The 24,891-nt window shown below is 32.7% G+C and overlaps 3 protein-coding genes across 6 annotated transcripts; 2 read left to right on the forward strand and 1 right to left on the reverse strand.

Moving 5' to 3' along the window:
- The first annotated feature begins 448 nt into the window (after positions 1–448).
- On the forward strand, positions 449–4,196 carry LOC133692839 (RPM1-interacting protein 4). The gene is made up of 4 exons (XM_062113990.1): positions 449–756; positions 2,627–3,193; positions 3,600–3,791; positions 3,895–4,196. Exons 1-4 carry the CDS (start codon positions 751–753, stop codon positions 3,922–3,924), a joined length of 795 nt encoding a protein of 264 aa, XP_061969974.1. The 5' UTR covers positions 449–750; the 3' UTR covers positions 3,925–4,196.
- Positions 4,197–7,273: 3,077 nt separating this feature from the next.
- Positions 7,274–9,661, forward strand: LOC133690875 (uncharacterized). 4 transcript variants are annotated; one of them, XM_062111141.1, is made up of 5 exons: positions 7,274–7,877; positions 7,958–8,006; positions 8,094–8,200; positions 8,705–8,810; positions 9,356–9,661. In XM_062111141.1, the coding sequence occupies exons 1-5, from the start codon at positions 7,614–7,616 to the stop codon at positions 9,475–9,477; spliced, it is 648 nt and encodes a 215-aa protein (XP_061967125.1). In that variant the 5' UTR covers positions 7,274–7,613; the 3' UTR covers positions 9,478–9,661. The 4 variants fall into 4 exon arrangements, 3 of the variants coding, with proteins under 3 accessions (XP_061967125.1, XP_061967126.1, XP_061967127.1); XM_062111142.1 differs by having other exon boundaries at positions 7,958–8,003; XR_009841521.1 differs by having other exon boundaries at positions 7,276–7,877; positions 8,705–9,031.
- Positions 9,662–15,507: 5,846 nt separating this feature from the next.
- Positions 15,508–19,078, reverse strand: LOC133690781 (oleoyl-acyl carrier protein thioesterase 1, chloroplastic-like). The gene is made up of 7 exons (XM_062111045.1): positions 18,653–19,078; positions 17,763–17,896; positions 17,560–17,673; positions 16,974–17,069; positions 16,321–16,408; positions 16,180–16,248; positions 15,508–16,083 (listed from the first exon to the last, which is right to left on the reverse strand). The coding sequence occupies exons 1-7, from the start codon at positions 18,998–19,000 to the stop codon at positions 15,805–15,807; spliced, it is 1,128 nt and encodes a 375-aa protein (XP_061967029.1). The 5' UTR covers positions 19,001–19,078; the 3' UTR covers positions 15,508–15,804.
- Positions 19,079–24,891: the final 5,813 nt, after the last annotated feature.

A 24,891-nucleotide genomic window follows, 5' to 3' on the forward strand; every position in this document is an offset into this window, starting at 1 on the left:
ATGATAGGATTTTACAATAAAATTGTAGTATAAATAGACAAATCAAGCCAATTTAAATCCTAAATTAAAAGAGAAAAAAATACACTATGGATCTCGTTGGTAAGGCGAACTTAACATTCAACGTTTAAATTTTGATGGGAGGGCCTATTGAAGTAGCAGAAGATAAGTAAAAGGGTCATATTAAAAAAAATTAATTGATAGAGGACCAAATTGAGAGAAATGCAGAAGTACAAGGATGCTTGATCTCAATAACCACGACATTCAACATGACCTGGAAGGAAGAGAAATATCTCTGGCAAAGAAAGAATACCGTATTCATGGATCGTATGTACATGCTGGGAACAGTACATACGATGACTGACTTGGAGACAGGGACACTTGAAACTGAGAAGAAACAGAGACTTCAATTTAATTTGTCCTTGTTCTTTCGTTTTTTACAGAGAGAAGAGAGGAGAAAGAGAGAAGAATTGTCAAACATTACCGGTTGCTCTGGTCAATGGTTGATAACCCCCCCCCCCCCCTCTCGCCCTCTCTCTAAACACGCTCTTTCTCTCTGAAAAGTCTATCTATTCAACTTAAGCTCCCTCTCTCTCTCTCTTTCTTGCTGGGGTCTTTGAAGGGTTCTCCGAAGGAGCTGTAATTCTAACAGAACTTGATTTTATTACATAAAAGGTTGAGTTTTGTTGAAGGGTTAGTCTTTGCGTTTGGTTTCTGGGTTTCATCAATCCAGGCTTCTTGGTTCAGAGAGAAATGGCAGTAAGTTCTTCTGTTTTCCCTTAATTTTATCTTTCTGTGCTTATTGTAGCTTGGATTTCACTCTGTGTGTGTGTATGTTTGTATTATGTTCTAGTTGTGCTTTAATCTTTAAGGACTAAAAAGGGTTTGTCTAATCTGTGTGGTTTATGGTTGATTGTCTTTGTGTTGATTGATTGGCAATGCTCCAGTTTTGGCAATTGAAGAAAAAAGGGTGTTTTATTCCTGAAGGACCAAGAATTGCTAGTTCTTTTGATTGATGAAATACATGGCTTGCCTAATTTTGATATTGAAATTTGAAAATAATTCTCAAATGACATGGGGTATGAGTTGACTTTAGGTGGCAATCCATTGCTGGCTAACTAAATTTGCTTATGATGAAACTTATTTGCCGAGTTTCTGCTTATGGTGTGCTTTGATTGGCCTAAGACTTCGGGCAACGCTGCTTGATTAGCACCCCCTCTAAATATACATGTGTGTGTGTCTGTGCGCTTGTGCTTGTGTGTGTGAAAGCATTCTCCTGCCTCTTCTACGATGGAAGTTTTTAGTGTGTGTGAAAGCACTATCTTGCCTCTTCTACGATGGAAGGCTTGAATGTGTGTGTGTGTGAAAGCGTTCTCTTGCCTCTTCTAAGATGGAAGTTTTTAGAGAAATATGACTTTGTTCTGAGATTTTTAAACCATTTCCACTTAAGATATGTAACTGATAAGATCAATAAAGAAGAAAACTCCTCTTATGGGATGAAGACTACTTCCTTGGTTACCCTAGAACAAGCATCATCGAAGTATAGAAGTGGATTCATGTTTTCAGATTTGTTTCCAATATATCTATGGTAGGTGATCGAGGGCAACATGGTTAGCATTACAAGTTACTCATTATCTCTTTAATAGCTGTAAGTATGCCATACTTGTGCCCTTTTCCATTCAAATCATAGGATATTATTCTGATCAACAGTATCTCTGGTGAAGAGGTGAAGCATGGAGAGCATTAGTAGAATAGCCCCTTCTTTATGCTGTAAGCATACTTGATTCCTGGAATATGGATGAAAGACTAGTCCCACTCATCTCTAAAACAACCACAATACTTGCTCTCCAACTGAGCAGTCATAATTGTGTCATCAATCCCTGATTCTGATCTGAACTTTCTAGCTCAAAATTTTGTAATTGGCAGTGTTCAAGCTGAAGGTTTTGTGGTTACAATAGGAGAAACCTGTAGACCTTTCTACTTTGCAACCTTGATTTGTACCTCTTTTCCTTTCCTCGTTGGAAGCTTGATTTATGGTATATTTTTCCTCTTGATTAGAGAACATATCCCGCTAACCAGGTATCCAAATTGCAAAAAGCTGCAAGTTATTCTTTTCATGTGGATTCTTTCCTTTTCATCTTATCCTCTTTTTCCTGCGCACCTTTTTCATTGACAAGAAAGTCAAAATATAAGCTCACTTTCAGATTACACAGATGTGTGGAACTTTCATCAGACTGCAATTTGAAGTTGTCTAGGTCACTGGGTATGCATTCATAAGTTTACAGACATGAGATGTATAAAAACTTTTTAACTACATGGACTTTCTGCAGTTCGATACTACTGTCTGATCTGTGCTATGATTGTGCATTATAGAGAAAATAAAGTATATGTTGTACGGCTATACAGTCTTTCATGACTCATATTTGGAGTGACTTTGAATATTTAGAACTCGCCATTATTCCTCATGGATTAGCCTACAAGGATTCACCAACTGTGACCTGTGTGATATTTGCTACTTCATGGAAGTGTCATTAATGATGGAGTGGCGTGTTTTCATGGATGAAAAGTTAGCTGCCTGCACAAGGGTTCTTCTTTATAGTTGGTATAACAATCTCTCTTTTTTTCTCAGCAACGTTCACATGTACCAAAGTTTGGTAATTGGGAAAGTGAAGAGAATGTTCCATATACAGCCTATTTTGACAAGGCTAGGAAGGGCCGAACCGGAGGGAAGATGATAAATCCAAATGATCCCCAGGAGAACCCCGATTTAGTTTCTGATTATGCAGCTCCAGATCAAGCCCCTCCTTTTAGAGCCAAAGCTCCACCAGAGGAAGCAGCAGGGCAGGGAGCTGTTAGACAAGCACATGAGCATAGAACGAGCAGGGAAGAAAGTGATCTGAAACAGTTCTCTAATTCTCCAGCACGCAATGAAAATTTGAACCGCAGAGCTAGTTATGACCCAGCCCCTCAACGTTATGGGGGACGGGGACCAAGCTTTGGTGAAGCCCATAAACGACCGGCAAGATACAGTATTGGGTCTGAAAACAGTATGGAGCAATCCCCAATCCATAACCATGCCAGGATTTCTGGGAGAAACAGTGGAGCTCCATCACCTTCCTGGGAAGGAAAAAATTCAAACGAGGGTATTCAAGGAACTCCTGGAAGATCCCGACTGAGACCAAAAGGCGATGAAAGTGTAAATTTTATCTCCTTTTCCCTACGCATCTTCCTTTTTGTGGATTTGTTCAGCTTCTTTTTTTTTTTGTCTGCTGAAACATTTGCAACCCTTTTTCTTCTTTCTAATCAAACACCTATCTCCATCAGAAGTTACCTGTAAACAAAGTCTTTCCACTCAAGCTTACATCATTGATGGTTTAGTCTTTTCCTTGTGAAATATGAATACGTCAAGCTTGCTTTTCTGAGCTACTCTTATGTGATGCTTTTCTCTTTTCTCTTGATTTTAGCTCCATTTTTAGTCAACAAAACCAAAATGAAGAATTTCTTGAAGCACCTCTTGGTCTTTTTTTTTTCTTTCAGTATTGTGATCTGGATAAAATCTTTGTCAAAAGTTGTTCTTGATTATGTTATTCCTGGTGTGGCAGCCTGATAAGGGAGCTGCTGTTCCGAAATTTGGTGACTGGGATGAGAACAACCCTTCATCAGCTGATGGTTACACTCACATTTTCAACAAAGTGAGGGAGGAAAAGCAAATTGGGGAAGGGAAGATGCCTGGCATGCCTACCGAGTCTTCCCATGCCTATGATCGTAAGCAAACCCCAAGTGACAGCGCTAAGGTATGTCATGACTCTCTGTCTATTACTAAGTGCATAATCTCTTGTTCTTTTGAGGATCATATCATTTATATACATAACACTAACTTCTTGCCCTATTTTTCAGTTTTGCTGCTTTCCATGGGGCCGAAACTGAGGCATTTCAAATTGTGGTAAATTATGAGGTTTGTGGGGCTTGTAGATACTTTGGAGGATCACTTCGTGGAGTAACCTCTTTATTTGTGTGGACTTTGTGATGGTAAACAGAATGTGTAATGGAAATGTAGTCCTCCTTAATTCCTTATTGTTTTTACTTTTACATGATTTTCACCGAAGTCTGTTATTTAGCTTCCAGTTTCACTATTATATTTGGCTATAAAGAACCTCATAGAGATTCTTTTATTTGAATCTAGATATTATGTTTTTCTTTGTGCTTGCATCGTTCTTCTTTGTAACTGTACCAACTTCGGCCAGAATTACTCATTCTTTGATTGATGAGAACTGACATTTGCTGGCAGAAGTCCTTCTAAATTGCCTATATAATTACCTTTCTCAAACACCATGGACCGACTGCCATAGTCTTCCCATCAGATCTTTACCAAGTTGAAGTGTTTTCCCTCTTTCTTGCTAGTGTTTGGTGGTTCTTCTCCGTGGGTTTGGGAGTGTGGTTGTGATTGTTTTTCAAAGTATTTTTTACTCAAAAATATATCAAAATAATATTTTTTTTATTTTTAAAAAATCATCTTTGATATCAACATGTCAAAATAATTTAAAAAAATAAAAAATATATATATTAATTTGAAGCAAAGAAAAAAATAATAAATTTTTAATTTTTTTCAAAAGTGTTTTTTAAACGCAAAAATAAACAAGATATATGTCTAATTCAACGGAGGGCTCCATGCTTCAAAAGGAGTAAGAATCATTTGACATTAATCAAAGTAGTTTCAGTTTTTTTTTATTATTAACGTGAGTGTCTGGATCAGTTTGTGTATACCTCGACTAATCTTACAGGTCTTGAAGTTAATGATCATGTAAACCTCTAGTAAGCATAAGATTTGTGAAACTCGAGCCAGTAACTTTTAAAGAATAAATTGAGAACCTTGTCAATTCAATTACAGTAATTTCAGCTTTGATTGATATGGTAAACACCCCTTTTTGTGATTATTTACTGTACTGGGCACACTTCGATAGACATATGGTCTGCATTGATCGAGTTTATGCAACAGTTGCAGCATTTGAATCATGATCTTGTGGCACTTGGAAAACTTTGAGGCCGCAAATTGTTGTTGCCTAATGTGAGTGTGGCTTTGTAAACCTCCCAGCTCCATGCAACAAATTTTCATGATCGCTTACACCTTGCAAAATGCCCGACTCTGATGGTTTTGCCTTCATCTGTAGCATGTCTCAAACAAGTCACCAAGTGTCACCTTATTGAAAACAGTTGTTGATGAAGGCATAGTTTTAAAACTCGAATAGGGTAAGGTAAAGTGTTGGAAGAGTCAATAAATAATTTTTATATATAAAAAATAATCAAAACATCATTTTAACCCTAGAAAATTTAAAAAAAAAAAGAGTCAATGAGTTAATAGCTGCTGGGTTTTAAACCAGGTTAATTAACTTTTTTTCTCTAAATTTTTTAATCTAAATTAGTTTAAAATCTAAATTGATTTATCAGATTTGTCCGAGTTTTAAAACAATATTCACAGAAAGAGGTGAATGAGCAATTATCACTCAAAAAAGTGTAGGGGAATGAATTGCAACGATTATTATCACCCATCTTTGTGCATCAAGCAGAAATTGCCTCTGAAGGTTGACATTTGAACACTTAAAATAAGCCTAGACAATAAAAAAAAACATTAAATCATATAATCAACTAGGTTTTCTTTACTACACAACCCAGTAATATGATTTAAGATCAGTGTTTATGGCAAATGAAAAGGGAGCAAATCTCAGGTGCTATTTGAATTTTTATGCATATAGCTACCAATACACTGTGCGTTTAGTGAGTTACTTAGACATTATATTTTACAAAAGAAATTAATAATAAAAAATAAGTAAATAGTCTCTTGACCATCATTCTCAGTCAAGGAATGACGTCTCTTCTCATCAGTTTTTTCTCTTATCTACATTTCTATTCTATTTTAATTTCTCAAACAAGGAAAAAGAATTGAGAAAAAGATTAAGTTGTACATGGATATAAGAATATACCGATTAAAATGGATATGTATGACTCCATTTATTTTTATATAAATGATCTTGTCGAATAAGATTATAAAATATAATTTATATTATTTTTTATTTAAATTTGTATTTGTACATATTTACACTACATTGTGTGTAGTATACCACCTAATTATACCACCTAATCACCTTATTTCCTCTACAAGGGAAAACAACAATCAAGAAACCCGCAAATATTGGTAAAACTGCAAATATTGTTAGTCAAGAAAAAAATTCGTGGTGAAGATAATATATACTTGGATAAGAAAATTCCATAGTTGAAATCCTGACCTTTTTTTAGTACGGGTTTTTGTTGATAAACAAAAAATCAGATGTATTCCAATGTTTTTTTTTTTAAGAAAAGTATCTATAAATTAGGTCCATGCTTCGAGTTATTTTCATGCCTTAGATGAATTAGAACACTCAAGAAATTTATTGAACAAGTGAATTTATAATTTTTTTTAACATCATAAATTTTTGATCTAGTAAATTTTTAAATTAATCATATATTTAGATACTAGATGAATCAATGATTCATTAGAATTTGTCTATTCAATTTTAGATCAAACTTATGATCATTTAATTATCAAACTCTGATAACAAATTAATGAATTACCTTAATTTAAAAATTTAAGTTGTTAGGTGAGAACTCAATTCTAAAATATAATTTATATTATTATCTAATACGACAAATATTTATTATGTCCTTTTGGTTCTAATTTGTGTGTATTATATTCCCGTATAATATCACATGTCTTTTTAGAAGAAAAAAAACATTTAATTCAAATTGGCATAATGATATTATTCATTTGAAAAATTCCCTTGAGCTATGCAATAACACATTTGAAAATAAATCAAAATTTATTTGATTATTTCTATTAAAAATGAAGAATAAGCGGTTTGGTATAATTTTTATTTTAAATCTTGACAACTAAAAAAACCAACATAATTTGTATCTCAATTGATTGTTTCTGTAAATGTTTTCAAAAATAGCAAAATTAAAAGTTCATAATCAAAATCTTTCAAATATAGCTACAACAAAGACTTGTTAATTCAAATTATATTTAATTTATTTTAACATATATAAAACCTAACCAAACCAATCAATTTAGTTCCACTTAGTTAAATTTAATTTAAAAAATAAAAAAATAATTTAATTAATTTTTTAATCCAAACTTGAGCCGATAGTCGCCCGGATTGGACCCGGGCTTCCATTGCAAGGCCCCAAGCAATTTGTTTTTTTTTTTTTTTCATTTCACGTCTAATAGCATACACGTAACAGCTGACGAATGGGCCACGTGCACACATCCTCAACCCCATCACCGACCTCCGTGTCAAAGACCCAGACGACTACCCGGACGCACCTGCTCTCCCTCTCCCTCTCCCTCTCCCTTATTAGCAGCGCCTCTTGTTTACCTTCTTCAACCAACAGTCTCTCACATATCTATCTCTCTCCTCCTCATCGCTATTTTTCAAAACCCTAATAAACACCTCCCAATTTAAATTTCGACTTTTATTCTCTCTAATTCGATTTGATCGGATTGCTTTCCCTTCGATTTTCCCCTAATTTCTCTCAATCGTTTGCGAGCTGTGGTTTTTTGTACGATCGAAGCTTGTTGATCGAGCATGAGCGGCCAGACTCAGGGCGTGAAGAGTCCTCCTTTAAGAGGATATCGGCGAAGGAAGACCGTGCTGGACTTAAACGTTCCTCCGATTGATGGAAGAGATGAAGAAGGGACTTCGACCACCCGCATTGAACCTCCTCAAGGAGTGCAAGCAAGCCACCAACGAAACGGACAAGGACCGTCTTTGCCGCCTCCTACTATTGATGTTGATGCTATCGACGACGACGACGACGTCGTCGAATCGTCGGCCAGAGCGTTTGCTCAGGTACTTTCTCTTCAATTGAACTTGAGAGAGAGTTTGTTACTTTCTTACTATTTCTTCTTATTATTATCATTTAATTTCAGGCTAAGAACAATTCCCGGAGGGCTGCGGTCGTTGATGTAGAGTCAGGTGGTGGGTGTATTCTGTTAATGGAATTGTTGCTTTGTGTTTTTTTAAAGTGCACATGTTTTTCTTATTGTCTGTTTGTGTGTACTGTAGGGCGATTCACTCACAATAAGCGTAGAAGGGTTCCGCCGAATCAAACGATCATCAATTGTGATCTTTATATCAACTTGGAAGGCGGAAGTAGCAGCAGTAGCTCTAAGGTAATGTGCCCTCATAGCTGCTCCTATAGTAGTTCCTGTTCCTATTGATAAATGACTTGAGATGTTGCAAGTAATGCAACCGTTTTCAATAATCTTAAGGATGTCTTAATGGCTTTTTATGTCTGCGATCGGAGCTTGATACATACGCACTGCTTTTAGGTGCTTAATAGTTAACCCCCTTTGCATTCATGCTAGGAGATTATTCTGATTGTTATTCTAGGTATTCTGGACCTTGGATGCCTTTTAATATTTGTAATTTTGTTTTGATTTTAGAGTTACAGCGCAGATATAAAAGAATAATATTGGAATAATTGATCAAGTTGTGATTTTGTTTTGATTTTAGAGTTACAGTGGAGATATAAAAGAATAATATTGGAATAATGATCAAGGGTCTCTCTGGTTTTTTTTTGTTTTTTGTGCGTGTGTGCTGATGTGCCTGCATAGGCATGTAATGCATACATGAATTTTGAAACTCTGATGCTCACTGTTTTACTTTTTTGCCAGAGGGAGAATGTGCAGACCCTGCCGCCAAAGGAGCCAACCTTCAACTGCCCGATTTGCTTGTGTCCATTGGTCGAGGAGATGTCAACAAAATGCGGACACATATTTTGTAAGACTTGCATATCAGACGCAATCAAAAGACAGGCCAAATGCCCTACTTGTAGGAAAAGAGTCACTACTAAAGAGCTTATTAGAGTGTTCCTCCCAGCAACCAGTTGATTTCGATTCTCACATTCAATTACTGTTTATGTAAGTTTCCTGCATTGCACTATTTCCTCTAGTGGTCAGTAAAGAAGTTGAAGTAACAGGGAAGAGATGCAATATCTATTGGTACAGATCCACGAACATGCATATGCACCGTCACCTCAAGATTATAGGTTTCAAAAGCATAATGGTGCTCCTGATTTTAATTGCCGAGGGCATTCCTGGCAAAATACTACTGTTAAAATGGAAAATGAGAGATTTGAGGCTCATTAACATCACATATATATTGAAATGCAACTTCCTCAATCCCATCAATTCAAACTATGATGCAAATTTACTGAGCATGTGTTTTCTATGAGATAAAGATGATGTTTGCTTTGAGATTTTGAAGTAGTTCAGTTTACCTCATGTCTAAACAGCCATAACCTTTTTCTCCCTCTACTGCAACAGGGTTAAATCAAAGGAGAGATGGAACAATGGTTATAGCATTTTGGTGGATCCTAATTTTTCGCATGAAGGAATTTATCAAACTTATTGTGCGGCTCAAGATGAACAATGCTTTGTGTCAATAGTTGGTGTTATTGGAATAAAATTTATGTTTAATGGATGCTTATATGCTGGATCATCAGTCTGTTTTCCTTTGCTGTGTTGGCTGAGATGCGCAGCGCAAGATGGCAATGGAGATTTTGTGACATTTAGGAAGTAAATTGAATATTGAAGTCCTATGCTATATATAAGTTACAGATATTCTATGGATATCCACAAGCATCTATGTAGGAGGGACAGTTCGTGAGTCCCAGCAATCTGCCGTCAAAGTAATGTAGTCTAGAGACGGGAGTGTTTCTGTATTTTAGAGTTTTTAACTTGAAAAAACATGAGATTGATTTTTTTTCAAGTATTTTCTTAAATTCTTGATGTATTAAAAAAATAAAAATAAAATTATTTTAATACATTTAAGAATAAAAAATTATTTTAAAAAACTCTCCTGAGTATAATCATTGGGAGTGTATCCACGAAGTCACGGTTACAAGCTGAACTCCGAAGCACTGCTACCTTTTTGGCTTTATGCGACGGCAGTTCTATTTTATGAACTCCCACGTGAATAGAAATCATCAATTATAGTGATTGTGTGACGAAATTGAAGCAAAAGCCGAGAAACAAAGTAAACAAGAATTGCGAAGTGAAAAGGGAATCCCAGACTCACTCTTTACAGGTAGAATAGGATTGGCTACCGGTGCTAGCTGTCGGTGGCCAAGATGCTCAAATAATTGTAGTGTATCTAAAGAAATAAGAAAAACATGATACTCGAGTTGCTGACTTGACTTTTAAGAATCTAATGGGTAATCTAATAATTAGGTAATAATAGCCGATGAACTGTAAAAAATATATTTGTCAACAAATAACAAAAGTAAATGAAACAATTAACACAAGTAAATGAGTCATTGATATCATATCCCAAAAAAAAAACAAAGAAAAGAACAAATAACTTGAGATTTACCATCACTCCAATGTACATTGTCCACCATAAAAAAAATTAAGACGATTTAAACTTTACCGTAAAAAGATGCATGACAAAAAAAAAGTTACTTGGGTTGCTAAAACAACATCACAAAAGAGCAAATCGGACAAAACAAAAGGAAGTGGGCATCATTCTATGTTTAGATAATTAATTTTATTAAATTCAAGAATAATTTAAAATAAATAAATTTAACAAAGAACAATAAATAAAAATATCCAAGATAACTCAATTTCATAAATTATTTCAAATAAAATAAATAATAACTAAAAGAACACAAACTTAATTAAAAAGAAAAAAGATGTTTAGAGGTTGAATTGAAAAATTGAAGGGTAGAGCACACACGCTTAAAAAAGAGAGATGAAAGAAACAAGAAAAAATAAATAATTGTTAATGCTAAACCAGAAATCTTTTCAATGCATGCGCTGCAAGGTTATGGAAAAAATATCAAAAATGCAATGAAATGGTACTTTTGTCACTAGAATTAACTTCAAGCATTGTCTAAAAACAACAAAAGATTAACATGCTAACTTGTGTTCAACATGTGTTAGCATGATTTTTTTAAAATAATTTTTATTTATTAAAAGGCTAAACTACCATAGCCTAACCCATTATTAAAACAAAAGTAGCACAATGACAAAAATATCATCTGGCCCAAGGTTTAAGAATTTAAACTTTAAGGATAGTTAAGTGTTTTTACCGTGTTTATCATTAAAAAAAGACAAAAACACCTCTTTTGTCAATTAATTTTTTTTACTGTAAAGGTTAAATAATTATTATTTTACTGTGTATTTTTATATGAAAAATAAAAAAAAATAACCTAGCCTAACCATTTCTTACTTTTAAGGGCATTGATGTCATTTTACAATGCATTTAGAAGGTAAAATACATGTTTTGTCCCTAATCAACTTTAAAATGCCAAAACAGTCCAATGACAATGACAATTTTATCCTCAACCATTAGCTTTTGAGTATTTTTAAAGGATAAGAAGGTGAAAGCATTACTCTTGTTCACAGTGCAATGTATCCACGGGAATAGTATTTTTACCATACCTTTTAATTTTTTTAAAATGTATTGAAAAACACAGTTCTTACTTCTATTTTCGTACTATATATATATATATATATATATATATAGTAATGATATCTTTGTCATATGATATTGTATTTATGAAAATCTTGTAATTTGATCATATATAAATATCAAACCATGAATAAATTAAAATAAATATAATTCTTTATTTGCATAAATTATTTTGCAACCTATATTTTAAAATTATCTTATATTGATGGATTTTCTATAAGGAATGGTTTTATAAATGGAAAAGTCAGTCAAGGACATATTCAAGTAATTTATGATGCAATTTCTTATCCATGAAACCAAATATTCATCTAAGATTAAGGTTGCGTTGAAGACACATATGTAGAAAAGATTAAAAAAAAATATTTAATTTGAGAGATAAAGATATAAAAATAAAATTATCTTTGGTTAATTTTGAAATAATTTTTTATTAGAAAAAGACATGAATGTAATCTCTATTATAATTATCTTTGTGTCTTATGTCTGTAAGATATTAACTAAACACCATAAGATTAACATGTATTAAAAGGCCTTACTATTTCATTGTAGCAATAAAGAGTAAAATGTCAAGGCTTTTTTCATTTTAGCCCTCAAAATTCTTAAGGATTTTTTATTTTTATTTTTTTTATTTCATCCTCTAACATTAGATTTATTGGGTATTGAACTTCATAATTTATTTCAATTTGCTTTCTATAAAGGTATCTTAGCCTCATAACTCAGGTTGCAAGTTTTTATGATTATTGTTTAGCCGTGTCAACTCGAGTTATTTTTTTGTCATTTTTAATTATTTTTTTTCAACATCATCCTTCATCATTGAGTTGATTGAGAATTGAGATTCATATTGTTTTTTTAATTTTCTTTCTACAAGGCTACCACAGTTTCATGCTTCGGGTCCTGAGTTTTGCGAATTAGTCAAATTGACTCAAGTTTTTCTTATTTTTTTTAATTGATTTTTTTTTCAATTTCATCATTCGTAATTTTTTCTTTCTTTTTACGTGGTTATCATGATCTTATGACCTGGGTCACGAGTTAAACTTGTTTACTCGGGGTTTTTTTTGTCCTTTTTAATTATTTTGTTTTTTAATTTCATCCTTCATTATTGAGTTGCGTTCTATGATGTTATTCCGGTTTCATGACCCAGGTCACGGGTTGGTCGATTGACCTGGGTGGTTTTTTATTTTTATTTTTAATTGATTTTTTAACATTTGATTGATTGAGAATTGAGTTTTGTAATTATTTTTTTAATTTTATTTCTATGTGATTGTCTCGGTCTCATAACTTAGATTTGACATGTTAACCCTGGTTCCTAGTTGACTTGGCTTAATTTTTTAGTTGATTTTTTTTTTAATTTCATCATTCAATATTAGGTTGATTAAGAATTGAGTTTAATAAAAAAAATATTTGTTTTTTTATAAGGTTATTAGGGTCTCATGACCTGGATAACGAATTTGGGAGATTAACCCAAGTTAATTCGAGTTGATCCAGTAAGTTGTCATTTTAATATTTTTTAAAAATATTATCTTAATTTTTTTTAGTCAATCTATACTTTTATCGGATGTTTGAGTTATTATTAAAATTTTTAAGTTGATTAGGATACATCAAATCAATTTATATTTTTTTTATTAAAAAACATATTATCAATATTTAAATATTTTTTTATATTAATTTTTTTTTAATCTAACCTGTCACGTAACGTGTGCAATAATAACGATATAGTGTTAACTAAACACTAAACAGTATTTGAAGAGTACAAGTGTTGTCAGAATAAAGTCATACCGAGCTAAAGATCTGCTGCAGTAGCAAATGCGGCCACCATAAATTATTGCACGTGCGATATTTATTTTAAAGTATGTTTATGATTTTTTTTTTTAAATATTTTTTATTTAAAAATATATTAAAATAATATTTTTTTTATTTTTAAAAATTATTTTTATATTAGCACATCAAAATAATCTAAACACACCAAAAAAATATTAATTTGAAGTAAAAAAAATTATTATTTTTTAAATATTTTTAAAACACAAAAACAAATATAATCTTTATTTAATAGTCTCAACTCTCGTCTATCATCACTCAAAATTAATCTGATAAACAGTGATAGTTTTTGTTTTTTTAATTTTTTTATTTAAAAAACATTAAATTTAATATTTTTTAGGTATTTTTTAATAAATTAATTTTTTTAATGTTAAAAATAAAATAAAAATTCTAAAAAATATATTTTTAATTAAAAAAACTTTTAAAATACAATATACACAACAATAAAAAAAAAACACACACTTAACTCATTATTTGGTCTATACTATATTTGATTGATGACCTCATGACGACACTGAATAAAAGGCATGCTTTCATGGGGTTTGGCCAATGGCACCCCCCATAATATGCAGGAAACTTGCCATGCTCAGCACCTCCCTCAGCTTCATCTTCTGGTCCAGCCAGCTCCGCCTTATGGAAGCTCCAACCCCAGCCTGGTATACCACCACAGCACAGTTCCCCCACCCTCCGGCAAGCCCTTAAATGGCCAGCCTCATCCCCAGCCTGGGCCCAAAATACCTCCTAGGAAAGTCTGAGGATTGCAGACCTCTTCTGTCATTCCCAAGTTTCTTGCTCCTTCAGTAATACCACAGCCTGCAAGAAATGCTACATGAAAGAAAATCAAAACAAGCCAGGCCTAAATATCTCTTCCCATGGCAGCGTAGTTGATCTAAAAGTCTCACTCTCCTTTTCTTGCTGAGAATCTGTTTCCAAATCCACTGCATTTTATTTTGCCGATTTGGTAGAAAGAAGGCATCACTAGTTATTTGATTAAGTCGGTGTTTGGCATTACCGTAGTTTTTTACAATTGCAGTTTGAAAAAATAAGTTTAAGACTTTCTTTTTTTTTAACCAAGATTTCAAAACTAGTTGGGGCAAAATGGAGAACGCACCGCAAAAGCAGACAGGACCTAGAGTGATGTTAATAGCTGAATGCATTGGGTGCAGAAATTATAACTCCATACTGAAACAAGAGCCCATGTCTCCATGGTTTATCAATTTCTGTTTAAGGTTTTAATATAGGTTGCTCTGAGGAACCTCGACAGAAATATATAGCAACTTCATTGATGGCCTCGTGGCGCTCTGGATTAAATGTATCAAACTGAAGATTGCTTGTGAACTTCTGCATGACCTGTTACCTAAAAAAGACTCTGACCATTAGATGATTGAATGGAGGTTGAATGTTAGCTAAGAATTCAGTAGGCAGCAATCTAACTGTAAAAAAATTTGGTGGTAGTAATCGTGCCCATCTGGCTGCATTCAAGGCAATGACAGCAGACTGTATGTAGTAAGTTGATTCATAGATGATCTTTTCCAGGTCTAACCAAACCACTCTTGTCTGTTGTTATCGTAGCTTGTTGTCTTATAAGTTTTAGCATCCGTTCAAGTTGTCAATCAATGCTTACTTGTATTGAAGTAATTGAGCAGATTGTTCCTGAATCTTCTTCATCTTGTTGAAATCTTGGCGTTAATTTGAGAGGAACTTAATCCAACCAACTTCAATACCCATTACCCGATGTAAACTTGGATGAGAACCCGTCAACGATTATCCCAAACGATATTGTTTTATTAAAAACCCACCCAGCCGCTGATCCACAATAACCTGGGCCTTATAGCTACCATGGTTTAACTTGCAAGAACTTGGAACAAAGATAACATTGCAGAAAGACTGGAGACGCATCCATGAACAAGGTGTTTTAATCCCAGCCCAAGTAAGATAGAACTGAAAATGTTACAGGAGTGTGTAACATGCATCAATTAGCCAACTAATGAACTAAATGTTGAAGTCAGGATGGTGTATGTCCCTGTCTGTTCCCCGGCTACGAAACCAAAATCGCTTCTAATTTCTTTTCTGACCTGTAACAGTAACGAGACAAGATTGTGGGGAGAGAACGCGAGAGATGAAGCATTAGGAGAACTCAGTACAATTGATTGATGGAGCATTCGAGGTGGGTGTAACAAAGATCATGATATTCACCAAGTCCAAACAATCCATTTATTAAGTTCCACAGCAATCTGTAACCTAACAGAACAAAATTAGAACAAAGTCCCTGTAGTTCTTTTTTCAGAGACAAAAAGAAAGGAAAGAAAAAAAGAAAGACACCGTGAAAAAGTGATTGGAGCATGAAATAGTACAAAAATCTAAATCTTCTCTTCATCCGGCAGGTTATTTCTTTCTCTGCTCAGCACGACCAGAGATATGTGTTCTCTCGTCACCTGGCAGGTTTCTATCTATCTGCACAGAGTGCTGCCAGATATCTACTTTCTCTTCATAGAGCAGGTTTCTTTCTCCACTCAGTTCGGCCACGGTTTATTTCAAGCCCATCCCTTGATAATCTTAGCAGATGCAGAAAGTTAAGACACTCTTGATTGTTAGCAGTTGCAGTAGCAGATCCATTGATTCCTCGAAGCTCTGAGACTGCTCCAGATTCCTTAATAGGTTCCAAACTGGTGAGGGAGTCAACGACATCATCATGCTGGCACTCCCTTCTGTAATCCAAGGTGATTGCTTGTAGTTCGTGGGTGTCAATAATTTCTTGAGGCAAGCTCTATCATGAAGAAAATATACAAAATTAATCAGAGGCAGCAGCTAATAATGGCCAGAAAAACCAAGAGAAACCATTCCAGAATGCTCAGTTACAGACCTCCAGAACCCATCCGATATAGGCCACATTATTAACATGCTGATTCATGTCCAGATCTGCTCTTCTGGGCTGCAAATTCCAAAAATGCATTTAGAACTTGGAATGAAATTGATAGACCTTCAGATTAACCAAACATCTTACCACAAGTCCCAGCCTGGAATGTTGAGCAGGATCTTCAAGTTTGGAAATTTTCTTCAAGCTGCGATTATTATCCTCTGGAAATGCCAATCTATAAATATAAAAAATTAGAAAGAAATTTTGAAATGATCCACATTTCATCTCAAAATAAACTATATTTTCTGGAAAGCTGTAGATTTTATTGTCCAAGTTTGGTGATACATCACCTTGGATTTCCAAATCATAGATGATAAAAACAATAAAATACAAACAAAGCATTCTTAGCTGACATAAATAACAATCACCCCAGACTTACAACTTATTTCCGAGAACTATGGCATGAGAGCATCATAATTCCAAATCAGAGAAAATTGTAATCTTGGAATTGTAAATTAGACCAGTAACACCAAGATATTGTCATTTGCATGGGCGGAGGTCAGAGTTGGTTTTGAACACATGTTCAAAATAGTTATTTTTTATATCAACAAAAACTCGTTTCTTTTTTCGTTTACAAAATGTTCAAACTGTCCAGATTTAGTTGCATTGATAGTACAACAGCAGGAATAAGGGATGAGAAAGGTACCAAATGTTCAGATTGTCAAATTATAAAAGAAGGTAAGAATTGAGGAAGATGAGAGGTGATGAATTAGGCCTCTAGAAACCAAAGAATGCCATACCTGAGCTCTCGTGGACCAAAAACTAAGTGCTCAGCCCGCACATCATCAGAGACTTTCTGAAACCGCCTGGTATCTTGGTTCATCATCACCCACTTGCTACAATCAGAAATTTACACGATCAGCTTTCATAACACACCTCCGTTCAGAAAAATAAAGGTGAATTTGACCTTTAGAAGAAAATCTTGGAACATACGATGAAGGCTGAAGATTTATAGAAAAAACAAATAAAGACTGACTAAAAGAAGTGGTACTGGCATTAGTAAGCAGGCAATCAAGCAAGCAAATATTCAGACAAGAAGCACAACACTTAAAATGGGTAAAATGTCACTGATCTGTGGCGTCCAAAAACAAATTTCTGTTTGTGATGCAGCTTAGATGGCAAGGAACAAAAGTTATAGAATTGAAATCTGTAAAGAATCACAGTCTAATAATAAACGCTGTATTTAAATTCATAACACAAGCTAATAGGCCATGTAGTTGAGATCTAATTAAATATGCCATGCATGTTGAACTTTTATTGTGATATTTAAATTCTCCTGTTCTTTTACTGATGCAAGTTGCACAGCGAAGACAGCTAAAAGGTTACCTTGTAGCTCTCCCAATCACTTGACCAGTGGCACATTCCTTCAGAATCCAATCACGTCTGGTTCCAATTCTTCCTTCAGCTTGGCACCAAGTCTCTATTTCAACGACATCACTCCTGCAACAATACCTCATATTAACAGTCAGGAGGTAACAACAAGGCCCAAACCAAATGAACATTGCCAACGAAAAAACAACAAATCCCACCAAGCTGGGTATTTGTAGATTTCAATGTGCATGCGAGCTGTCACCCATATGAGATGCAACTTCCTCATGGTGGTGGTTGTCGCAAATCCATCTGTTGAATATCCAACACTCTGAGCATGATTGCATCCAACCTCCTACAGTCCAAATTCCACACACAATATTACACCCAAAACATATGGATTTTTTGAAATTGAATCAAACCTTCATTCCTCAACAACTCTAATAACAACATCTTATTATTAGTAGTATTAGTGTTAGTATTATTCACAACTAGCACTCAACAAACATCCGTCAACATACGGGAGCTGGAAACCAATTTTCAAATTAGTGGTAGCAAAACAAATGCCATAAGCATGGAGTATTATATAAAGCAAATAAAAAATTTGTGCAGACAAGCCATAGAGACCAGTAATAGACAAGCATAGAATCTGACAGAGTAAGGGAAAGACACAGAATAAATTTACAAATTTCCACATAAAATAGGCTGCTAAATCCAGGCCAAAACCAAAACCATACAAAATCCAGACTCCGGATAGACAAAAACATTCCAAACGCTAAAATGTAAACAAACAAACAAACAATAATAATAATAATAATAATAATAATAAACAAAAATTATAACTTTACGAGAGCAGGTAAGAGAAACTATCAAAAATTAAAAATCCCAAATGCCAAAATCTCAAATTTTGCATGAGTTTCAAGAATTCAAATCAAACACGGCAATGCAGAACCCAAAATTCAATAGCAGAAAGGAAAAAGAGAGAGAGAAAAGAATTAATTCCGTCAAAATTCACAGCAAAACGATGAATGCATGAAAATAATAAAAATACAAGACAAAAACACCCGAAAGAAAATTAAAATGAAAATTAAAGATTTTATTTTCTTTTTACCTGCAAGAGATTGGCAATGGTCTCAACAGTAGCAGTTTTGTTAATCCCAACCTCATAACACCTCACTATAAACTTCTCCTTATAAGACAACCCATCCTCCGCCAAGCTCCCTAACCGGAGCCTATCCGCCAAGCCACCTGACCCGGACTCGACCCGACTCGCCCGTCCTTCAGAGACCACAGCCTGAACCAGAGGGGCTTTAGCAACCGGAGAGGAGAAAACGACAGCACGTCGACGGCGAGGGAAGTTGGGTCTGGTCGGCGATTGGCCCAGGACTCTGCATTGGGCTTGGATTTGGTCCCCTGCATATGCTGCTACTGCTGCATTACACGAGACCTTGAGCAACATCTCTCTGAGCCACCGTCTCTGTCTACGACAGTAAATGAAAAGAAGAGGGCTTTTAGTGTCCCTGTTTTCTTTCCTTGTGCCTTTAAAAGGCTGGTTTTCATCGATGGAAACGAGGACGTGAAGGGGAGAATGGAATTGCCACTGGATTTCTAAAGAATAACGATATTGCCACTGGCATCCATTTGGCCCGCACGAAGCTCATTTTTTTTATACTTATCCGAGTGTTATTTGAAAACACATATAACCTCGGTAAATTAATGATTTTATTTAGCATTAACTTGGATTTAAATTTAAATAATATATTAATTAAATAATAAATTTTTAAGATTCAAATATTTTAATTTATAAAAATTTAACTGTGGTGCGTCTTAAATTTTATTATTTTTAGAACCAGCATAATATAAAGAAATGTGGGAAAACAGCACGTTTTAATGGCTTTGTTTTTATTTTAAATATACAAATTTTTAGAAATAAATTTCATCATGTCATTAAAAAATAAAATTAATAATTTAAAAGATAAACATAAACTTAAATCTCTTACATATCTTATATCAATTTTTTTTCCTTGTACGTTTTCTCGTTGACTAAATTATTCTTTAGTTATTACAATTTATTTATTAAAAAGTGTATGGAGGGGGCCAGGTACAAACGATTATTTCCAAACAAATAAGTATTTCGCGAAGCCGAAAACCGGCAAGGTAGCATATAATACTAAGTGTATTTAGTGTCACGTGTTTTTTAAAATTATTTTTCATTTAAAAATATAATAAATAGTATTTTTATATTTTTTTAATTTTAATATCAATATATTAAAACAATTAAAAAATACTAAGAAAACAGTTGTTTTAATATTTTTTAAAAATAAATATATTTTTATTTTTAATATCAATACATTAAAACAATTAGAAAACATTAAGAAAACAACAATTTTAATGATTTTAAAAATCAAATATATTTTTATATGAAAACAATTAATAAACATTAAGAAAACAACAATTTTAATGGTTTTAAAAAACAAATATATTTTTAAAATAAATCCAAACACGTTTTCAAATATTCAAACTCGTGAATTAACTTGTAAAATCGTATGATTTTACAAGTGAACATAGATATAACGTGCTAAATCAAGTAAAAAAACTTAAAAATTAGTAAACTCGATCAAACTCGGTTAAAATTAATCAAACTTAATATATTAAATAAACTTGAACTGATGCTGCATCTTATGATATGGAATTTGATGATGCCGACGAATTTGATTTTTAAGGCTTTTTTTTCCCTCCATGATAACTGAGATTGTCGAAAAAAAACTTGAACAGGACATAGAATTAGGAATACACAGTTCACAAAGAAGAAAGCTAAAGAAATCCTTATCTCAGGGCTAACAGGAAAATCCCGAACACCATCTTCAATAGAACAAGAACCATAGCATTCGATGCAGCCTAGTCCCTCCTTCGTCCGAACAACTGAGCTAATAGCAGCAGCAGCCTAGCTAATGGTTGGTGGGGAATGGTGGTCTTGACTTTTCTAGATCTTTTATTTTTTTTCACTTTGAATAGGTGTGGACCACACCGTGTGGTTGTTGCCTTGATGGAACAAGAACACATAGGGCATGTTTGGTTGGTGTGGAAATAATTAGGCATGTTTGGTATCTCATTTTTTAAGAGTAGATGTCTAGATCAAAATAAAATTTTCCCATAGGAATCATAAAAGTTTTCATTAATTAATAGAAAAAATTACGTGGAGAATAGACATAATATAAGATACAGCTTCTTGTTTTCATGATTTTAATTGTTCAAGATACTTTGTAAATATCTAATGGTTTCGACAAATAATTAAATATATAAATGAATCCTCTAAGCTCTAACAGAAGTGATCTCATAATAATTAAAAAATTACATGGTTTCATGATTTTATTGGTTCTTGAATTACTTCAGACACTAGTAGATTATTTGTTTTAAATTTGTTAGTTATTAGTTAATAAAAATTACTTAAATTATGTATAAATTTATATTTGAACCATGTATTTTAAGGTATTTGAACTATGTATGATTTTTTATTTGAATCGTATATTTTTTGAATTTTATATAAAAAAAAATTCTTTGTAATTTTACAATTAATTTTTATAATTTAAATTTATTTTATATTTTTTATACCATGTTAAAAATATATTTTTAAGAGCAGTGGGTGGGATTACGAAGAAACTTGATAAGGAAATTAAAGAGAATGATCGCAAGCGGCAAATTCAGCTCAAGCTTGATGTGCTTGAAGACAAAGTCGACTGCACAGGGGTGGTATACTGATGCTGAAATTAAAGAGAAGCTTCCGGAAGGTAGGAAGACTTTGGAAGCTGCATCCGGAGAGATTGGGGGGCTTCCTGCCTCCGTTGAAATTGCGGTTTGAAAGGTGACGTTTGGAGTTTTATTTTGTAAAGTGTTTTTCTTTTTAATATATTAAAATAATTTAATTTATTTTTTAAATTTTATTTTTAATATTGACACATCAAAATAATATGAAAATATTAAAAAAATATTAATTTAAAATAAATAAATAAAATTAATATTTTTAAACATTTTTAAGATAAAAAGTAAGCAATTCTAAATAGAAATAGGTTAAAATTTAGTTTAATATTTTAAAATTAATTCTTTTTATGTTTTTTTAATTATTTTGATATGTTAATATTTAAAATAAAAAAATAAAATTTAATATATTTCTAAATGAAAAACATTTTAAAATATAACTTCTAAATACTTCCAAACATTAAAAACAAAAAAAACAAATCAATTACTTTTATTTTGCTTTATTTTTAATTTTCAATAATGTTGATGCTTACGGTGATTTCCATGCTTTTGTCAGTGTGTTTTATCTCTTCTTTCTGTTAAAAGATTGACTCTGCGTGTATGTCGCTGTAAGTTTGATGGTTTTTACGGCTTGGTGCCGCCCGGTCTAAGATCTGAATTTCAGGTTTTTAATTGGTTATTGGATCAGTTGGATCAATTTCTATTTTAAAAACAATTCAAAACAGTATTATTTTAAAAAAAAAAAGTTAATGGGTTGCAACCGGATTTTGCTGGGTCAGTCGAGTCACACCAAATCATGAATTTTTTTATTTTTTTTTCAACCTGGTTCGGTTCCAGTCCCGGGTTGACCGGGTCCTAAATTGACTTGCCGGACCGGATTTCAAAACTATATGTTGATTTGTGGGTGACTTTATAAACATGTATAAAAAAAATCAAGTTTTTCAAGCTGTGCATTAAAACACTAGGTAAAATAACTGTATGTATAACCTGTGGTCTCCTTTAATTTCTCTCAACTACATAAGATATCGTTTCCATTTCATTATTAATTTGATCCCATTGAAAAAAAAAAGCTTACTGTTGTTATTGTTTTTCCGAGCAGCAGACAGCGGTGCTGAAGACAGTAGGTGGCTAGGAGATCTTACAGGCCTGGTCTCTTACAAGAACAGGGATTGTGTGGTTAATTATGAATTGTTATGGATTTCTTACCAATAATAATATTGGTGAGAAAAGGATTGTGTTATAAATATTAAAGACAACGGTCTAATCTTTAAAGATATAAATCAACTGATTAGGTTTTAAATTTACTTTTTAGAGATTACTAGTTTGAGTTTCACAAATTTTAGGCAACTGGAGGCTTATATGGTCGTTAATTTCAGGGCTTGTAGAATTAGTCGAGATACATGCAAACTCACTCAGACATCCACGTTAATAAAAAAAAAACAGTAATACAATAACAAGAGACTGCCATAGTTAAAGCTTAAAAATTGGCCTAGTGGAGTAGAAATTGTAGTAGAAGATAAATTACTATTAATAATAAAATATTGACATTAACAATAAACTAAAATTAATCAGTGTTTCACTATGCAAGTTCACAGTAAAACACTGAGCAGTCTTCTTTTTTTTTTTCTTTTTCTTTTCTTTTTATTTTTTTTTCTGTTTTTATTATTTTTCGTTTTCTATGCCTTTATGGTTTTTTTTTTTGCTTTTTTCTCTGTGCATTTTTCTTTTAATGAATTTTTTTTTGTTTAATTTAGTTTGTTAATGTTAATTTTTTTTATTTAGTTATCAGATTTTTATAACACGAATCCCGGGTTTGACAGGTTAACCTGGTTTGACGAGTTAACTCGAATTTTTTTTCTTTTCTTTTTAATTAATAACATATACTAAAATTGTTCAGTGTTTCATTGTGTAGTCCATAGTGAAACGCTAAGCTGTTTTTTTTTTAATTTTTTTTAATTTTTTTGTTTTGCTTTTTATGCCTTTATGGGTTTTTTTTCGTTTTTTTCTTTGTGTTTTTTTTCTTTAATGAATTTTTTTTGTTTAATTTAGTTTTTAATGTTAATTTTTTTTTAGTTATCAGACTTTCATGACACGGATCCCGGGTTTGACGGGTTAACCTAGTTTGACGAGTTAACCTGAAATTTTTTTTTTGCTTTTTTAAAAGTTTGACGAGTTAACCCGGAATTTGTTTTTTGCTTTTTTTTTAATTATTTTTTTTTCATTTAGTTTAGTTTTTTAATGTTAAATTTCTTTCTATTTAATTATTAGACTTTCATGAGACATATCCCGAGCTTGATGGGTTAACCCGTCAATTTTTTTTCTATTTAGTTTTCAAAATTTCATGACACGAATCTCAGGTTTGACGGGTTAACCTGGTTTGAATGATTAACCCAGTTAATTTAGATTTTTTTCTTTTTCTTCATTAGTTTTTTTTCTTCTTGTTGGTTTTTTTTCTCTTTGCTTTTTCCTTGTTCATTAATCTTTTTTTTTAATTTATTTCATTAATAATAAATCATTTTTCTATTTAGTTATCACACTTTCATGACACGAATTCCAGGTTTGATGGGTTAACCTGATTTGGCGAGTTAACCAAGTTGATTCAATTTTTTTTCTTTTTCCTCATTAGTTTTGTTCTTCCGATTTTATTTTTTAATATTGTATGCAGTCCACAGTGAAAAGGCTAAAGCTTTTAGTTTTTTTTTTCTTGCTTTTTTTTATGCCTTTCACTGTGGACTGCACAGTGCAGTCCATGGTGAAAAGGCTGATGCCTTTTTTTTTTCTTTTTAATTAATTTTTTTATTTAGTTTGTTGATATTAAATTTTTTCTATTTAGTTATTAGACTTTCATAACACGGATCTCAGGTTTGACGGGTTAACTCAGTTAATTTAGATTTTTTTTCTTTTTCTTCATTAGTTTTTTTTCTTATTATAAGTTTTTTTTATTGTTTCTTTTTATTTAATATTTTTTTATTTAATTTAGTTAATCAATATTAAATTTTTTTCTATTTAGTTATCGACTGATGCCTTTAGTTTTTCTTTTTTTTTCTTGTTTTTTTTTTGCTATTTTTATGCCTTTAACTGTGGACTGCATACTGTAGTCCACAGTGAAAATGCTGATGTCTTTTTATTTGTTTTTTTTCTTTTTAATGAATTTTTTTCATTTAATTTAGTTTGTTAATGTTCAATTTTTTTTCTATTTAGTTATCAAATTTTCATGACACGGATCCCGGGTTAGCCCAGTTAATTTTGTGTTAACCCGTCAATTTTTTTTTCTATTTAGTTATCAAACTTTCACGACATGAATCCAAGGTTTGACGGGTTAACCTGGTTTAAAGGGTTAACCCAGTTAATTCATAATTTTTTTTCTTTTTCTTCATTAATTTTTTTCTTCCTTTTGGTTTTTTTTCTTTTTAATTAATCTATTTAATTATCATACTTTTATGACACGACCTTGCAACCAGACCCACATCCAAGACTGTTGGGTCTGGTATTGTAGTCAGACCCACTTAAACTTGGGTCATACAAGTTTAATATTATTATTAATATTATAAATATTACTCTTGGGTCAGGCGTTGCAGCCACATCCGAGACTCT

This window comes from Populus nigra, chromosome 4 (assembly GCF_951802175.1).
Source record: "Populus nigra chromosome 4, ddPopNigr1.1, whole genome shotgun sequence".
In the NCBI taxonomy this organism is placed as follows: Eukaryota; Viridiplantae; Streptophyta; class Magnoliopsida; order Malpighiales; family Salicaceae; genus Populus; species Populus nigra.

What these genes read in the sequence shown, in the direction of transcription:
- LOC133690875 (XM_062111141.1), top strand. Translation starts at nt 7,614, where the DNA reads ATGAGCGGCCAGACTCAGGGCGTGAAGAGTCCTCCTTTAAGAGGATAT. An exon ending in CGGCCAGAGCGTTTGCTCAG is followed by an intron (nt 7,878 to 7,957) that starts GTACTTTCTCTT and finishes ATTTAATTTCAG; the next exon opens with GCTAAGAACAATTCCCGGAG. An exon ending in CGTTGATGTAGAGTCAGGTG is followed by an intron (nt 8,007 to 8,093) that starts GTGGGTGTATTC and finishes TGTGTACTGTAG; the next exon opens with GGCGATTCACTCACAATAAG.
- LOC133692839 (XM_062113990.1), top strand. An exon ending in GACCAAAAGGCGATGAAAGT is followed by an intron (nt 3,194 to 3,599) that starts GTAAATTTTATC and finishes CTGGTGTGGCAG; the next exon opens with CCTGATAAGGGAGCTGCTGT. An exon ending in CCCCAAGTGACAGCGCTAAG is followed by an intron (nt 3,792 to 3,894) that starts GTATGTCATGAC and finishes CCTATTTTTCAG; the next exon opens with TTTTGCTGCTTTCCATGGGG.
- LOC133690781 (XM_062111045.1), bottom strand. Translation starts at nt 19,000, where the DNA reads ATGTTGCTCAAGGTCTCGTGTAATGCAGCAGTAGCAGCATATGCAGGG. An exon ending in TTTGGTCCACGAGAGCTCAG is followed by an intron (nt 16,409 to 16,973) that starts GTATGGCATTCT and finishes TTATATTTATAG; the next exon opens with ATTGGCATTTCCAGAGGATA. An exon ending in ATTCCAGGCTGGGACTTGTG is followed by an intron (nt 16,249 to 16,320) that starts GTAAGATGTTTG and finishes TGGAATTTGCAG; the next exon opens with CCCAGAAGAGCAGATCTGGA.